Genomic DNA, 18,760 nt, shown 5'->3' on the forward strand with positions numbered 1-18,760 from the left:
GCAGTTTCAAACTCTTTGCAAACAACGTTTGATGCTTTACTCACCCTTTTTAGCTTTTTTCTTAGAAGGTTTCTGGAGCTGTTGCTGTTGGTAAGTATGTCGACATCGAATATGACCTGGGCAAGTGTGTCAAGGATTAACCACCTCGAAGAGCCTGCTGGGGGATCATAGCTTGGGATTTTAAGCATTTGCATTTTAGAAGCGACGGCGACGTCTGTGGCAAATAAAACGCCGTTTTACCGCCCAATGGAAAAGTGCATGAGTAACTAGAATGAGTCCACTGTAACATGGGAAAGAGGTTGAAAGGTAAGTGTTACTTTTTACACATCTGGATTGAAAGCATTTGCATTAAGTTTTTGGAGCAAATAAACTTGAACCAGTACCACAAAAACCGTTTCTTTCCTCTCTTTCTTGAGTATACGTAGAAGTTATGAAGAAGTTTCAAAATGGAGAAATTGATGACGAGGTTGTTTAGGTCCCGGGCGAAAAATTATGTGCAAAAGCTCTTCCGTACCAGACTCCACAAGATAAACCCGTACAAAGGAAAGGTGATCGCTTAAAAGACCCCACCTTTGTAAAAAAGACAACTTTCCACCCACGAGAAGTGGTTGCTTGGAAAGCTTCGACTGTAATGAGAAGGCATTTTGTAACAGTGTTACCTCATGTCACGTCATATTAAAATTTCTATCGCTGACCTTCTCTCAAATAAAGCAAATATTCCACCGGAGATAAGGAAGTCCGTGGAAGTTGGCTGGCTCTCATGAATTGATTTACAAAGAGGAGATTTGTGCGAGAAATTGCTGTGATTCGAAGGCCATTACCCACAATTTAGTCTATTATTTATCGGACAAAGGAATGAAAGAAAAGTCGAAAGATCATAAAGAGTGACCTCATATTTGATATACGGATCGCATGATCATTAATCACTCGGGGAGGGGGGAGGGGTTAATATTGTCCCTCAGCCATAGTGCTGAGTACTCAATGTCACGTACCCCGAGGTTTCACACGATGAAACAAGATGAAACGATGAAACAAAACGAAACAGGATGAATCAAGATGAAACAAAAATGAAACAAGACGAAACGCTGATAGCACAAACTTTGTACAAATTCTTGACGAACATCTGAAAATGACCGGTCTGTTTGTGTGAAGGGGGATGTGTAATTTTCGTAACGCAAAAGCACTCATTCTCCGAGGACTGTATTCGAGAAGTGCCTGTCTTTCAAAAGTCGTTACTCATAAAATGATAATAAAAAAAAAGAAAAAAAACTTGTCTAAAATGCTCCGGTTTTATTGGCATGGTAAAGTTTGCGTGAGCTTAGGATTTATTTCGCGTTTCAAGTTCAATTGTTTGAGTCGGTTTGAGACAATCCCCTTTCCTTTTTACGGAAAGCACCTAAACGTCATTTCCGCTTTAATTGGTGTTCTGAAATACGTTTTCTTAAAGACCTGCTGTTCACAGAACTGAAAACCACTGGAAAGATGATGTGTGCGAAGGGAACTTTGATGCTATTTTTAACTTTATTCGTCTTTTTCTCCGTCATACCAAGGCAATCGACTACAGGTAAGAAATCAGATATGAAACTAAAAACAATAGCGACTTGGTCATTTGTCAGATACAATGAAATATATGAAGTTCATATATTTTGAACTGCGGTATTAGATACATATGGTGCACGATCCTCGCAGTAGATAGCGCTATTTAAGCAATAGCGAAAATCAGACCTGAAAAAAATCAGGCCCGTACGGGATTCGAACCACTGACCTCTGCTATACTAGTGCAGCGCTCTACCAATTGAGCTAACAAGCCAACTGGGAGCAGGCCGTTAAGTTGATTCGTAATAAACCCGTGAAAGTGATAAATCAGATACGATGAAATATATGAAGTTCATATATTTTGAACTGCGGTATTATATAGATATGGTGCACGATCCTCGCAGTAGATAGCGCTATTTAAGCAATAGCGAAAATCAGACCGTGCACCATATGTATCTAATACCGCAGTTCAAAATATATGAACTTCATATATTTCATTGTATCTGATTTATCACTTTCACGGGTTTATTACGAATCAGCTTAACGGCCTGCTCCCAGTTGGCTTGTTAGCTCAATTGTAGAGCGCTGCACTAGTATCGCAGAGGTCAGTGGTTCGAATCCCGTACAGGCCTGATTTTTTTCAGGTCTGATTTTCGCTATTGCTTAAATAGCGCTATCTACTGCGAGGATCGTGCACCATATATTGGTCATTTGTGTTTTCCCGCTTGAAGAATTTAGCCAATGTCAATGTAAACCTTTTTCTCTATTGATCGTAAGGATTACTTTGGTTCTGTTTGTTTTACACTGAATTGAAAACTGCTCTACAAGTTTTAATGAACCATGTAGTTTATAATTTTATTTTCTTTGATTTCAGAAGCTTCTCTGATTGGTAACTACGACATAATGAGATGCTACGAAGTCGACGTCACATTCCACTATCAAATTGACGGAGGGCTCACAAATAGCACCATAACAAACACCAAAGTGCAGTTTTCTTTTCTTTTCCAACAAGTTCCCGCCCTTCTCAAGTGCAGTGGTGTCCTGATCACCAGGAAAGATATACTCAGCTCTCCGCCGGGAGTGAAAAGTATTTTTTTTAGAATTCCAATGATATTCACTGCATCAACGAATGTGGCAGATAGTCAAGTTTCAACAAAGGTTACAGCTTGTATAAATACCCTGACGACAACATCTACTAAGGTAATCGTGGACAGCTACTCTCCGCGTATAACCCAAAATGGCACCAACTATGGCAAGTATAATTTATCCACTATATCAGCTAAGCGATCCTGCTGTGGTGGGAATATACCGCCACCCTGTTGTGCCGTGGGCTCAGTTAATGTGTCAAGTACTAAATGTGGTAAGTCAAGACAACGCGTGTTGTATATTTTTATTTGCAGTTGACCTTGGATCAGGAACAAGTCATTATTTTATCACCTGGGTGAGGGGGGGAGGTACGAAGGTGGAACATTTAACAAATAAAGAAGTCTTGACTATGTCCTGTTCTGTCGGAAACCACGTAGGAAGCGGCCAGAGTACGAAAGAATTGTGGGAGAAAACGCGTGACTACGTCACGTGTTTCTCTCGACTACTTGAGTGCTTAAGATATCTCTAGATATAATGGCCTTCAGGGGGGGGGGCATCATTGGCTACAAACAGAGTTTTAGGGAGGACTATAAAATATTGACTGCCACGAAACTGCCAATAAGGGGAGGATCATAAAAATGTTACAAAGTGTTTTGGAGGGATAAGGTATTTTTTTATGACACCCTACGACCACCCCTCCTCTCCCCCATCCCCAAAGATAATCACAGCATCGACGAATATGGCAGATAGTCAAGTTTCAACAAAGATTACAGCTTGTATAAATACCCTGACGACAACATATACTAAGCTATTCGTCGACAGCAACACTCCGCGTAATTATGACCCAAAATGGCACCCACCTTGACAATTAAGTATAATTTATCCACTATATCAGCTAAGCGACCCTTCTGTGGTAGGAATATACCGCCGCCTTGTTGTGCCGTGGGCTCAGTTAATGTGCCCAGTGCTAAATGTGGTAAATCAATGAAACGTATGGATTTTGTTTGGAGGGAGGGGCGGACGACTTTGAGTTGGAACAAATGGCTCACATGGGGGGAAGGGGGGCAATTAGCTGCCAATGAGGGAAGAATCGTAAGAATATTACAAAGCCTTAGGATGGATCGAGTCAATTTTATTGAGACACGACAAGCATCCTCCGACCAACCCCCCTCCTCTACTCCCTGGCAATAAATAATTCTTAGTACCTAAGCCCAGTTTTTCTCCTTTCTTCAGGTTGTTTGCCAGGCTTCCATTTTGTTCCTGGCAGTTTATGTCAGCGTTGTCCTTCAGACACCTATCAGGACGAACAAGGTCAAAGTTCATGCAAGCAGTGTCCAGGAGGAAAACAAACATTTGGAAAAACAGGAATGACCAGCAATTCCAACTGCTCAGGTGAGCCCGCAATATCATGAAATGTGTCTGTAAGATGGGATAGAAAGAGCGCACATGAGCTCGGATGTACCAGGGCGGAGTGAGCTTCCCAACCTCTCTCTGCCCTGGATATACCCTTCCAATAGCCGTTCCGTTTTTTATTTCTCTTAATAAGCATCAAGTTCAAAGTATTTTGTGTTTACCATGCAGACCCTCCATTGATTGGTAACTACGACGTGAAGCGGTGCTTTGAGGTAGACGCCATATTCCATTACCAAATCCCTGGAGGCCTTACAACTAACGCCATCAGAAATATCACAGTGGAGTTTTACAGTTCTTTTCTGATTTTCAGCAATCTTTATCTTAATCTTCAACAATGCAATGGGGTGAATGTCACAGTCGGAAATGTAACATCATCTCCGCCAGGAGTTAGCCATGTTTACTTCAGAGTACCAGTTACTTATACAGCATCAAATCACATGGCTGATGATCAAGTGGCTTCGAATGTTACCACCTGCATAAACGCTGTAAATTTTACTTTGAAGGGATATATCGACCAAAACGCTCCAAAAATTGTCCAAAACAACGCCACATACCAAATTAACCAGCCATCTTCCATGGAGAAGAGGTCATGCTGTGGTGGAGATATACCGCCGCCCTGCTGTGCCGTTGGCTCAAACAGGGTGTCAAGTACTAAATGCGGTAAGAGTGTTGGTGTTTTTGTTGTTGTTGTTTTGTTTTTGTGTTTGCTTTTTTTGGGGGGGGGGGGGTAATAGACATTCAAACGATGAAAAACAACTATTGTGTTTTTCTCAAACGTTTAAGACTACTTGTATTACTTTTTCAGGTTGTTTGCCTGGATTTCACTTCGTCACCGGCCGTTCTTGTCTCCCTTGCCCTGCTGACACTTATCAGGATGAACAAAGACGAACATCTTGTAAAACTTGTCCAGTTAATACAGAAACATTTGGCAAAACAGGAATGACGAACCAGGCCAACTGCACAGGTGTGACAACAGCAACAAAACTGTGCTGAAACACTTTCTCTCTTTAGTAGTTTCCAATCTAATATCCAGTGGGGATAAAGAGCATAAAATAATCTATACATATGTAATATTTCAGATTTAAAGACTTCTCCTGTATGTATTTTACTTTTTTAATCTTTTTTTTTTCTATAGATGGTCCCCGGATCATCAACAGTTATCGCTGTTGCTTGCTAGCCTCTTGTATCGAAAATAATCCTGCATTGCTTTGGTTTTGTTTTACTTCTTTCTGAGCTTTTGTGATTAGTCCAGAAAACTCGCGCCACCGTCTCAACTAATCAAATGAAAAACTAAAGCTAATCCCAACTTAGTCACTCGCGCTTTCCCGCGCTTCAAGCAGGTTGCCTGTTTCTACTTTGAGTTCTTATTGGCAAATGATTGATGTTAAGCTTTGCTGACTGGTGGTTGTAATTTCCTTGGGTTTTGTTTTCCGACACTCAGTTGGAAACTGCTTTGATAAAATGTCGAATGACTGAACTTTTTCTGGCCGCCCTTACTCACCGGATGTTACTTCTTCGACTACAAAAGCGCATCACCGACAATTTTACCGACAAATTTACATGTCGAGACTAAAGATTTCAATGTAATGTTTGGATAATGAATTCTCAGTTCAAGCCCGGGTTTGGATGATAGCCTGACCTAATTTAAGAGTGCCTGTACGAAATTTCTCGCTAACATTTGCTTTCAAGCGCTGATGGTGCCTTGTTCCCCATCATTCCTGCGTCGTGTAGCAGTATAAGAAACAGAACAATACACCGAAGATGCCTTCGACCAAATTGTTCGTAAATTCGCGGAAACTTACTAGTAAACTGTTTTCTGTAGATCCAATCGAACACTTTCCCGGCATTCCCTTTATAATGCGTTCGATTCCTAACAGGGAATTTAATTCATGAAAGCTGCTGGTTGTTACACTAGAAGCCAATCACACAAAATTGCTGGGTAAACGTTAGAAACTTGTGGAATTTTCGTCAAGTAGATAAAGAAATTGACAAGCAGATGTTTTGCATTATATCATAGTATTCTTCATTGTCTTTGAGGATCGAATTATTACAGTTCGAAATCCACTCAAATCCAAACAAAAAGCTTGTAGCTAATTAACTTAGCTAATTTATATGATGACTTCTTTTTTATCGTGAACGACAACAATACTTATTACACAAGCTGAATCTCTATCTAAACCTTTCATACACACATGAGGCGCGACTATCTGGTAGCACCATTTTATATTTTTATTAGGCGACCGACGGATTGTCTGGTCACAAAAATATACTCTTTTCCTGATTGAACTACTTGTAGTGGTCAAGAGAAACCAATAATGAACGTGATAGGGTTAAGAAATTAGGCGAGGATACTTATTCAATAGCAAAGTTTCAAGAAACGAGATTTACCGTAGGGAGCATACAGCATTTGCTAAATTTCAGTGTTATTACCCTTAATATGGGAACACAATACCATTCGGTAAATAAGGGCTTTGTTTAGTTAGAGGAACAGGTCTTTCTTCTTTGAGAGATTTCTAAAGACCCACCCTTGACTTTCATTTTCTCCAATCAATTTGTAAACAGCCTTGCTGTTATTGCACATAGAGAAATAGTCAATTCAGCATCGAAAGTAATCTTTAATCGGGATCTTTGCCTTGGTTCTGCTAAACTTTGCCCTGTGATTGGTCCAGAAATCCCACGCCATCCTCTTAACCAATCAGACTTAAAACTGAAAACAATAGCGACTTGGTCATTCGTGCCTTCCCGCGCTTCAAGAATTTAGCTAATGAAAATTTGAACCTTTTCATCTAATCGGTCGATGGGATAACTTTGGTTCTGGTTTTATGACGCTTAATCGAAAACTGCTCTTTTTTTCAAAGTGATTATACCCATTCCCTTATTCGTTTAGACCACAATTATGAATGAACCATGCATTTTATAGTATTCCTTTTCTTTGATTTCAGAAGCTTCTCTGATTGGTAACTATGACATCATTAGATGCTACGAAGTCGACATCACATTTCACTATCAAATTGACGGAGGGCTCACAAATAGCACCATAACACACACCAAAGCGCAGTTTTCTTCTCTTTTTGGACAAGCATCCGAACTTCTTAATCTTCAATCAAACTGCAGTGATGTCGTGTTCGCTACTAAAGATATACTCAGCTCTCTGCCGGGAGTGAAAAGTATTTTTTTTAGAATTCCAATGATATTTACAGCAACAACGAATGTGATAGATAGTCAAGTTTCAACAAAGATTACAGCTTGTATAAGTACCCTGACGAGAAAATATAAGGGAGACGTCGAGAGCAAGACTCCGAGTATATTCCAAAATGGCACCAGGTATAACAAGTATAATGTATCCACCATATCAGATAAGCGATCCTGCTGTGGCAAGAATATACCGCCACCCTGTTGTGCCGTGGGCTCAGTTAAAGTGTCGAGTACTAAATGTGGTAAGTAAAGAAGACGTTTGGATTTTTCGTTGTTTACGACGGTGTAATTTCACTTCACTGCAATGACCAAAGATTGCCGTGATTAGTTAGAATCGCAGTTGCTCTGACACCACGATTTGTATTATCAACAGTTAGGCCAGTTTGGTTATATTTTTCATCATTCCTGTTTTCTTCTGTTTTGTTTTTGAACACGAAACCACATTAGGTATTCGAGCGTTTGCTGTGTGTGAGCTTTATTGCTGTACGTACTGAAATGAGAATCCAAGTCAGGCGCGGATCTAGGAAAAATTTTCACCGATTTACTGCAAAACGAGCGCCGAAGGCACAAGCTCCAAGGGGGGTATGGGGGCATGCTCCCCTGGGAAACGTTTTCAATTTTAACTACCTGAAGTGCCCCTTCCTGGCTTTTTGAGTCAGTCAGAAGATATAGTTGCAGCAACTTGCACTTTAATTTATTGAAAATATATAATTATCTGTTTATTTTTTTCATTATGAAAATTCTCACCTATTTCCGTAAAACGGTGGAAACCGGTATGGATCTGCGCCTGCAAGTAAGCGTGAAAACCTTCAAAACTTCCGGGAAATGATGGAACATTATACAAACTAGCAGATGGAGTGACAGCTTTAGCTCTGGTCTGTGTTTTGTTTACTGATACAACACGATCTTTCTACCAATGACAGCCTGCGTTTTATCCGTCGTCGCCAACAGAGCATAAAAGGGGGGACTAAAGAACTAAAGAAAATTGACTGCTCAATTGCCCATAAGGGGAGGATCGTAAAAATATTACAAAGCCAATGTTTCATATTTGAAGATTTTTCCTGTACATATTTTACTTTTTTTTCTGTTGCTCGCTTGCCTTTAAATTTTCAATTGAGTACGGAAAGTGATCCTGGATTAATTTTGGATTTGTTTTACTTCCTTCGACCTGTGATTTGCTTGGAGAACTCGCGTCTCCATCTCAGCCAATCAGATGCAAACTTTAAGCTAATAACGACTTGATCAATCTCGTTTTCCCGCGCTTCAAGCAGGTTGTCGTTGCTATTTTGAGTTCTCATTGGCTGATGATGACGCTAACCTTTGTTCTGATCGGCAGTTGTGATTACCTCGTTTTCTTTTTCCGACACTCAATTTAAAACTGCTCTAATATAATGTAAATTTATCGACTGATAGTACTTTTTCACGCCGCCTGTACTCACTGGATATTATTTCTTTAGGTTGCGCTCCTGGATTTCGTTACTCCCCTGGTTTTAGCAGCTCTTGTCTCCGATGTCCGTCAGACACATATCAGGATGAGAAAGGCCAAGGGGAGTGTAAGAAGTGTCCAGGAGAGAAACGAACATTTAACAAGACAGGAGTGTCGAGCGAGTCCCACTGTTTAGGTGAGCGCCAACAATGTTTTAAAACGAAATCGTTTTGCGAAAACTTATTGTTAAGACTGAACATAAAACTTATACCTAGGGTGAGTATAGGACCTCCCCAGCTTGCCACAAGTACTAGATATCCACAGATTTAGTTGAAAACGAAACAGCGAATTAAAAAATTACATATCTGAAGAATAAGAGTTGCACAATGTTTAATCAATCTTCCTTGTAACCTATAGATAATTAATTCAACACATCTTTCAAAGTTATTCACCGAAAGGTGAATAGTGGTTTTAGAATATACCGCACAGAAACCAAAAAAAAAATAGTTTACTTCTGTCGATATACCAAAATATGATAAGAAATTAAATTGTTTACACGCGATTTTGTCTCTTCGGCTGCTTGGAAGTGAATAGCACTTGCTAATCACTTCCCAACCAACCAATCAGCGCGCTCGAACAGCACAATTCACTTCTGTGGTATATACCAATTATTATTATCAATCTCTTAAAAATTCAAAATTATCATGCCTTAGTGATCACGAATTCTTGCACTGGTTCTTAAACTTAACCCACCGCCCCCCATCCTCTCTTTCTTTTACCTTCTTATAAATGCACTTAATCTTCTCTCTTTTTAGCTTTTTTCTTTGTTTACTTTTCTATTCATTCCATTTTACTGAATTTTTGAAACGCTCCCCTTTCCTTCAAACATTTTATAATTCCTTTTGGATAATCGTGTCTATTTCTTTTTAGATGTAAATCCTCTGCAAATTCATGACCAAGTAGTTTTCCTCCCTGAAAACATCAACAACGAAACGGTAGTCGCGAATGTTACTGTAAATACAGTTCTGTCCTCCCTGGTTCGGCCATTTGTGTTTAATATAGATGGTGTCACACAACCACTACAGTCACGCGTTGACTTAGGACGAAAGCGACATAGTTTTGGAAATGGCTCTCATTGTATACAGCATGGTTCCTGCCCCCAAATCTTGGTCGATCTCTGCTTGAAGGCAAGCGCAGTCAAACCGGAAAATTATTTCTGCATTCATCGATTTACTGGTCGAATACGGGTAACGCAAGACTTTGTTTTCAAGGATGGTGAACTCTTTAATTTACAAATCCGCGTGACAGACAGCGATCACTGGGGAATAACCGAAAAGACAGCCACTATAAGAATCATTTCTGGCGACCCGTGTAAGAACATCCAACAAATTTATGATGAAGCCGTCAAACATTGCATCAAAATTAAGAAATCAGAATCTGTCGATGGAGAAAAGTGGTGCTTGACTGAGCAATGCACAGAAGCTGCCCATGACTGGAAAGAAGCACTTCGCAATGCAAGTCAAGTGCCAGAGAAGAACTGTTCGGCGGATCCCCATCATCTCGCAACAGTCATGCGCGAACATCTACGTTGTGGTAAGTCACGGGTTGAACAGTCGACTCCATCCCAGCTCCTTCGCAGCTTTTTTGGTCTTATCGCACAGCACGCTTTCTTTCTCAAAGAAAGCGTTACATGACCAACAAGCAACGAGGACGAAGGAGACTGGAGTCGACTCCCTAAAACAGGAAGAGAAATACGTTGTTACAGTATCGATTGATACGGTATATTACCTTCCCCCACCCCCACCCCCACCTCCATTGTCCACACAAAACGTTCGAAAACACTGATGTAAAGGACAGAACGTGATATTTTTCACGTCATTATTTTGATAAACATCTGTATACACCTGTCCACAATAGAAATTGGGCGTTTTCAAAAGACTTCACTATTGAAATCGTCTTCGATAGTGTTCTCTTTCCTCAGGTGTCTTGGTTTGGACGAAAGCGGACTCGAGGCCCAGTCTCACCGCGGCCAGACCGATAGAAAACTACTTACTGTATTGCAGAATGCTCTCTGTGTGTGTTACTGCCAAGAATATGCATTTCGGATTTAACGCCGCAGACAGAAATCCGAAATGTGCATTGCAAATATTCACAATTCAGAACTTTATTAAGAGATCTGAATTGTCTTTTGGAAAAATTTGAACAAGTTAGATTTTTAGTCCGGAAATCTAAATTGAACACTACTAGTGTTCACGTCAAATCAACTTGGTCGTTGGCTGCTTGAGATTCACAAGTTGGGACTTCAATTTTGAAATCTGAATTGTGCTTCTCAGATTAAGTTGCCTATGAATGAAATTTTCACTAAGAAAAAAATAAACTCCGACGATAAATTTTCTCCGATATCCTTACAGTATATTTTTAGCTTGAAAGCATAGTGTTTACGCGAAGCAGCGAAAGTTGAAATCTTTCCCGTCTCCTTTCAGTCGTTTATTAGCTTGTGAACGCAGAGGTGTTGCCAGTTGTCGTTTCTTTCAAAAGGTTAGACGTTAACGAGTGCAATTTTTGCAGTTCATATTCTGCCGTCGGACGCTGGCCTCCTCTAAATACAGCTCTGTTCTGAAAGCAGTTTCAAACCCTTTGCAAACAACGTTTGATGCTTTACTCACCCTTTTTAGCTTTTATCTTAGTAGGTTTCCGGAGATGTTGCGGTTGGCGAGTATGTCGACATCGAATATGGCCTGTGCAAGCGTGTTAAGGGATTAACCGCCTCTAGGAGCTTGGATGGAGGTCATAGCTTGGGATTCCAAGCAGTTTGCATTTTAGAAGCGACGGCGACGGCAGTGAATAATAAAATGCCATTTTCCCGCCCAACGGCGAAGCGCATGCGTGACCGGGATGAGTCCAATGTAACATGAGAAAGAACTTGAAAGGCGCTTTTGAAGATTGTTTTTTTATAAATTAGATTGAAAGCATTTGCATAAAAGTTTGAGGGTAAAATAAACTTAGACCAGTACGACGAAAAACGTTTCTTTCCTTTCCTGCTTTAGTATATGTAGGAGAAACTGATGACGAGGTTGTTTAGGTCCGGTGTAAAAATTCTTTCTTTCTTTCATAAAAACTCTTCCATCCTATACTCCACAAGATATATCCGTACAAAGGTCATCGCAAGAAGTGAATGGTCACGAAAGGCAGCCACCATACCGCCGCCCAGTTAGCCCAATGGATAGTGCGCTGGACTGTTGTGCGGGAGGTCGAGGGTTCAAGCCCCGACCGGACCAACACTCAAGGTCTTAAAATAATTGAGAAGAATTTGCTACCTTTCTAATGAATAAATGGAGGTCCAGTCTCCTGCAGGAGACGTCTAGGAGACGTTAATTTCCCACACACGAGATTACTGTGTGATGGATGTCCTCCCCTGGGGTGGGATGGTGGGTTTGTCGTGAAGGCCGTAAGTTAGATAACTCATTGGGTTAATTACGTCACCTTCGTTAAATAAAGAACATTGTATTGTATTGTTGTATTGTGTTGTACCATAGTTAAAAGTTGCCACCCATTAGAAGTGTTACCTTATGTCACGTCGTATTTCCAACGCTGACTTTTTCTGAAATAAAACAAACATTCCGCCGAAGATAAGGAAGTCAGTGGAACTTGGCTGGCTCTCATGAATTGATTTACAAAAAAGAGGTTTGGGCGTGGAATTGCTGTGATTCGAAGGCCATTACCCAAAATTTAGTCTTTATCAGTCACCGGACAAACGGATGAAATAAAAGTCGGAAGATCATAAATAATGACTTCATATTTGATGCAAGGATCGCATGATCACTAATCGCTCGGGGAGTGGGGTAGGGGGAATACAGTCGAGAGGTTTGATGTAGCTCTCAATGACGCATTTGATGGAAACTACCATGCTCTGTGTAGCTACGAGAGTTTTTTTTTTTTATCAGTTCTGCCGTTCGTCTTTGTTAATCGTAATTAGTGTAAATAGTTCTCGTCTCGATAGTTCAGTTCTGTATTTATTAGTTTGTATTTTTTCGCGCTATCAAAATGTAAATTAAGTTTGTCAGCGTTGTTTCATGTAATCGCCTTTGAGTATTGTGTAGCCTTGTTTAGTCTATTGTTTCAGCCTTTATCCACGATATAACATCGTAGTTGTAATTTTCATTCAGTCGTTGTTATTCCGGAGTGCCGTACAGCTCTTGTAAGTAGTTATGCTTTCGTTTGTGTTTTCCTGTGGTTTTTCGTATTCCTTTCGTTGTACTTTAGTTTCGTTGGGTTTAAGTTCGCATTGTTACTTCTGTATTTTTTTTTGTGTTATGTACAAGTGAATCGTCGAGATTAAAAAAAGGTACGTATTTCAAACTGTGACGGAGTGTCAGTTACACTCTGGTTCGTTTGCTATAATAATGATCGCAAGAGCGAACGATGTCATATTCAATTTGTACATGTTTCAAGTTGTCGGTTTAAAGCCCCATCCAGTACCCCCCGTAAGGTAAGCCTTTGCCTCTCTAATCAAAGATCATTTCGGGCTAAAGCCGATGCTGTATTCCTTACTACGTTTACACAAGAAATCATCGTGCAGAGCCATTTCTATGAGAAGATGAAGCAAAGCAAAGGAGCCCTTGTGCTATTTTAAACTTTGTCATTCGTCCTGTTTTTCAATAAAACTCGATCTTCTTCAGGTAAGGGAAACTCTTGGTATCAGTATTGTTTACTCTCAGTCAAACTAATGATTGCTTTTTCGAAATCTTTTGAGCGTGATTAGATCAATGTTTTCTTTTTTTTAAGCTGCAGCAAGACATTTTTTCACTTTCAAGATTAGGATGGCAAAACTTAATTCTTTAGCTTGGAAGAGATAAGCGGTGACGTCACGTTATAGATCGCAGGGAAATTAAGACACATGGCATAAACATTTTCATTTCAAGGCCAGCAGGTTTGAACGTTGTTTGCCGGGTTTATTTGTTAATCCGTACAACTACGTTCTTTTAACAACACACTAGCTTCGTTTCGTTTCGCTTTGCTTCAGCGCAGTACTACGTCGAAAACTGTAAAATGTTGAAATGAGGAATTGGTCAAGTAAAGTAGAGGAGACCAAAATGATAATTAAACTTTAGGAATCCTCGTTCACCGTATTAAGAAATAACGCATCTCGGAAACGGATAAATATTTAAATAGGAAAAAAATTAAAAAAAAAATAAATAGGATTGAGATAAGGCCTCGCTGCAGGGTGAATTTTAATAAATTAAATTAAATTTAGCCGTTTCAGAATTATAATGCAGTTTATAAGTTTACATTTGATTCAACTGCTGCGACATGATAATGTTTACGGAAAGGGCTCTCAATTAGATTCTATTCAATAGATTAAATTCGTTGTGTTAGATTTGAAATTATTTCGTCACGTCGGGGAGAAACTACGGTGTCGCTTTTTAAGAGTATTTTCCATAATAATATGCTTGGGTGCTAGTTTCAGTTGAAGTCCTGTTATCTCAGATAAGCTTCACACAATTGTTTTCGAAAAATACTACGTGAAATTCATCATATATGGAGGAGCACTTAGGTTTATTAGAAAAAAAAAAACACCCAAACCGAAAAAAATCCCGTCTATCGCCTATCGTCTGTTACCTATCGCCTATCGTCTATCGTCTATATTTTAGTACATGCCGCCCGTCATAACCGATTCATTTCCACAGCATTCAGGAATCAAAACCCTTCTCGATCCTATACGGTGGTGACAAGTGGAGCATACTGAAGTTTCGTGGCCATTCGAAATCAGTGGAGGCGCTCAGATTGAAGAGAAATCAGAACCCAAATAGCAAAAAAGAATAAAAACCACATCGAATACCAAATCCAAAATCCCATTAGTATTTTTTACGAAAACCGAAAACCAAATGCTGAAAGAAAGGAAATTCGCAATCCGGAATGAACACCAAAACCGTAAAATCGAAGTTTTTTGTCACAAAAACCGAAAAATCGATCTAAAAACTTACTAAAACCGTAAATCCGAAAATGACAGTGCCTCCCTCTATACGCAACAATTCAGATAAGTTTTTCTTAGACATTGAGACGATAGAAGGGTCATAAAGAGGCCAAGAGATATTACCCTTTGCTCTCATCGGTTTTCTGTTAGACTCTTGATACGATGTTGACAGCTGTTATCTTTTCCTTTTGTTTCGCTAACAATGCCGTTTGCCCTGATATGAATAATTTCATATGCATCAGCGTCAACATTCGTCCAATTTTGGAGCGTGTTATTCATATTAACTTTTACGGCTCTGTTTAAAGATTCTAAGGCAAAGGAAAAGCTGTTAAATTCACACTTTTAACCCAACCTCGTTCCCGCGGAATTTTGTTCTTACTTGCCATGGGACCGAGGCTGCCTTCAGACGAGCAGAAAACCGAAGAAATCAAAGAAGGACTTTTTTTCAATCTCTTCACGCGACTCAAATCGTCTCAATATCAAAAAGAGTGAATGTACAATGTTAGATTTATGTTGTACTTGCAGTGGACAAAGTAAGGAAAAATTATTTGCAGCCAGTTCAAAAAAACCTACCTTCACGTGCCGAAAATATTGTTTTTTTTTATTTGGACTAGATTGAAGTTAGACATTTTAGCAAACGTTTACAGAAAAAATATTTTTAAAATCTCAAAAAACGTCTGACTTATTTAGAAAAACGTATTTTCAAATAAAGGTTAATAAATCAGGAAGGTGTCATAATCTCGTAAATGGGCGAGCCTCCCGGGGCAATTTCATGTCGTTTACATATTTTGTTTACATCGCGCACTTGACAAAATCCACACGTGGAAGTTATCTGCTCGTGGAAAGTCTTTTCTCATGGATAAAAAACATAACTCAAAATTAGAGAGGAGTCCTTGGGTAAAGAAAAAGAAAAACTAGCAGGCCCAAAGAAGAGAGAAACGGCAGCATTCTGTCAAAGAAAAAAAAAAAAAAAAAGCAACAAAAGGCTCTTGGTTTGACCAGGAGCCTTCGACAAGCTCGGCGTCTTCTGAAGATCGGTAGCATTCGATTATCCTTGGGACTAGCAGCTTAAAAATTAAAGTCAACACCACAGAAGGTTCTAAACAAGATTCTTCGTCGGAATCTGACGAAACCGATGGAGAAATTGAAGAATGCGACAGATTTACCCTTTCTGCCGTGGGTTTTTCCTTCGCCGACTTTGTACATTATTAAACGAGCAACATAACAAGATAAAAAGAAAACGTGACTGTTACGCGATACTTTTCCCGGGAAAATCTTGATCCGTTGTCATTGACGCCAGGAGGCCTCGTCTTCTCATTGGTTTGCGGTTTCTGGAGGCGAGGTAATCTCTTGGTGCGGCGCTAGTTGTTTACAAACCTTTAGGAGCTAAAATCTCGCATTTGACTTCGAGAGGAGTACATCCACTTTGAGCAAATTTATAGGGTATGTAGATTTGACCAATTTTCGTGAAATTTCGCCAAAACATTCCTGGAATGATGACGAACAAAAGAGTGTCAGGAAATTATGATTTTTGAAATATTCTTTTCCGTGGTGTCTATTTACGCAACACGCTTCGCATGTTTTTCGCTACTCTAACTTTAGATGCGAATATCTAGACAACCAATCAGAATATCGGAAAAGCCTGACAAACTTTTGTTGATTGATGCCTTGTGAATGAGACTGTGCAGCCATTTTTCTCGGGACGCGGGATCCGACACCCGATAAATTCAATAGAAGGACCCTCGGCCGTTTCATGCCTTAGCGGCTCCTTACGCTTCCTAAATAAAAAAATCGCCTAAATTATATTTTCATCTAGCCCGAGAAAAGCAGCCGTCCTTTCGCTCCCTTCGTTCCCCGCGAAAGAAACATCTGGGCAACAGGGCCAAAAATTCCATACTGATGACGTAACATACGTGTTTTTAGTCGCGCGTGGATATTTTTCAAGATGGCGGAATCATTGCGGAGCTTAGATATTAATGACCTAAACGAAGTAGTTAATAGATGTTGTCGTCGTTTTAAAGTCGATAATTTACGTTCAGATCAGTTCAATGCTTTATATAATTTTATTTGTGGACGTGATGTTTTTATGAACAAACCAACTGGTTCAGGAAAGTCTATAATTTTTCAAATGGCTCCATTCGTCGAGATGGAGTTGGCCAGCGTTGCTGAAGATGAATCATGGAGAACCAAGACAATACTTATCGTTATCTGTCCTTCGGTATCCCTGATTAAGGATCAAGTGAAGCAGTTAGAGAGTTGGAGAATTAGTGCTGCCTATGTTGCTGCTGAACAGACAAAATCAGTCTTTGAGAAGAACTTAGTGTTTATGTCTGGGTGTGTAGAAAACGAAGACCTAAGACCTAAGACCCAAAAACGAAGACCCCCCTCAAAATCACTCATAAACATCTAGAGACGGGTATCTCGGCCTCAGATGTGTAAAGAGGAAAAGATCTTCAGTTAAACAAAATTTCGACCAGGGTCTTCGTTTTCTACACATCCTTCGCGGTGTGTAGAAAACGAAGACCCCCCTAAAAATCACTAGGAAACGGCTGGAAACTGCTTTTAACGACTCCTAGACATCAAAGGAGTGTAAAAAAACAGCACCGCCCCTGACGATTTTCAGTTTAAAAAAAATTTCGACTAGGGTCTTTGTCTGAGGTTTCTTCGGAATCATCTTTTGCTGTAAAGCATTCATGACATTAAATAACTATGTCACTGGGAGATCCTAGAGCTGTCGAGGGGTTAAATGCCCAGCCTTGTTTCTATCAACATCAACATTTTTTATCTTTAAGCAACCACAACAACAGCGTGCTCAACAAGAACGTTAACAAAACATGAACAAACAATTGAGAAGCCCTCATTCATGTATCTACTGTGGAACCTCCATGTAATCAACCTCTATATAAAGACCATTTTTTTTAGCCCAGCAAAAAAGGTACATGAAGGTGTAGTCTGATCGTCCGGGTGATCAGACTACACCTTCACATATTACCCCCGGGTTCAAGCCATTTACTGAAAAAAGGTACAGTAAAATTTTGATTTAACCAACCTCCGTTTAACGAATTCCTCGTTATAATTCAGGGGCACCCAAGGACTGTTTTCTGAGAAATGATCTGAAATGCCTCTTTATCCTTCCGGGAGTACTTTAAAAGTGATCATAAATGACTTATTCGAATTCGCATTGCTAGAAATATTTGATCTTTGGTCTTCCTAGGAGTGGTTTGAGCCTCTCGAATTTTTTAGGGATGTTGTTCACCTTTCCCGAAAATAACAGCCGACAATGAAACTACGAAAACGTGAGTTTACGTCACGTTTACGGTATCTATGTGGGAAAGTCTTCGAATTTTCTAGGGCGACGTAGCATGTATAGAAAATTATAGGAAATAAAAAAAAGAAAGATCAAAAGACATTTAAGTGATTTTAATGCCAGTTTTAAACGTAAAAGTACCCTGACCAACTAATTTGCACTGCACTTCTTGAAAAATGAGCAACACGCCAGATGGCACTGATGACAACGCTGACCACAGACACGCCATTCTTAGTTTACGAAAGTTTAGAACTGAGCTACGAAATTCGAAATTTCTGGGTGCCGATATCAGAATCTAGCTGATTACTACAAAATCCGAAATTCTTAGGTTAATAAGCCACACAAATCCAGAAAGTGTGAGCCCAACACACAGTTACCAAGAAATATTTCCTAAATTGGTTGCTCTTCTTGAGCTCTCGAAAATTTTAGGCATTGTATGGGGCTCCGAACAGATATTTCCCAGAAAACGGTTGTTGGGTGCCCCTGATAATTACAGATTGCAACTAACACAATCCAGAATACTAATCGTAAGACATGCCTCGATTTAACGATTGAATGTCGACACATGACAAAGGTGAAAGCTAAACAGACCATCAAGTGTAAAATTTATGTGGAGCAGTTTTAAGCAGTTTTGTCAGCCTGTTCTTCAGTTTCTAGTGCTGCAAAGCTTTATACAGCTCGGTATCGCACACCAGGTATACTCACAGAAGTTTATCAAATCCGGGAAAATTAATCATTAACTATACCTCTGTAAAACGTCCATTTTTGTTAAATTCCAAAAATTCACCAAAGGGAGGTTTTCGATTTTACAAACAAACAAATA

At 39.7% G+C, this 18,760-nt stretch overlaps 1 protein-coding gene across 4 annotated transcripts; it reads left to right on the forward strand.

Moving 5' to 3' along the window:
• Positions 1 to 125: 125 nt before the first annotated feature.
• LOC111341878 (uncharacterized) lies at positions 126 to 16,693 on the forward strand. Of its 4 annotated transcripts, none has more exons than XM_088759318.1 (9): positions 986 to 1,564; positions 2,411 to 2,896; positions 3,856 to 4,014; positions 4,204 to 4,695; positions 4,841 to 4,999; positions 6,978 to 7,472; positions 8,688 to 8,852; positions 9,587 to 10,249; positions 11,344 to 16,693. In XM_088759318.1, the coding sequence occupies exons 1-9, from the start codon at positions 1,483 to 1,485 to the stop codon at positions 11,409 to 11,411; spliced, it is 2,769 nt and encodes a 922-aa protein (XP_088615444.1). In that variant the 5' UTR covers positions 986 to 1,482; the 3' UTR covers positions 11,412 to 16,693. The 4 variants fall into 4 exon arrangements, with proteins under 4 accessions (XP_088615446.1, XP_088615444.1, XP_088615445.1 ...); XM_088759319.1 differs by having other exon boundaries at positions 11,347 to 16,693; XM_088759320.1 differs by lacking the exon at positions 986 to 1,564 and adding an exon at positions 126 to 306 and having other exon boundaries at positions 9,587 to 16,693.
• Positions 16,694 to 18,760: the final 2,067 nt, after the last annotated feature.

This window comes from Stylophora pistillata, chromosome 5, assembly GCF_964205215.1.
Source record: "Stylophora pistillata chromosome 5, jaStyPist1.2, whole genome shotgun sequence".
Taxonomy (NCBI): Eukaryota; Metazoa; Cnidaria; class Anthozoa; order Scleractinia; family Pocilloporidae; genus Stylophora; species Stylophora pistillata.

Excerpts from the sequence above, each read along its gene's own strand:
- LOC111341878 (XM_088759317.1), top strand. The coding sequence starts at position 1,483 with ATGATGTGTGCGAAGGGAACTTTGATGCTATTTTTAACTTTATTCGTC. Across the intron at positions 5,000-6,977 it reads GAACCAGGCCAACTGCACAG|AAGCTTCTCTGATTGGTAAC; the intron begins GTGTGACAACAG and ends CTTTGATTTCAG. Across the intron at positions 7,473-8,687 it reads AGTGTCGAGTACTAAATGTG|GTTGCGCTCCTGGATTTCGT; the intron begins GTAAGTAAAGAA and ends TTATTTCTTTAG.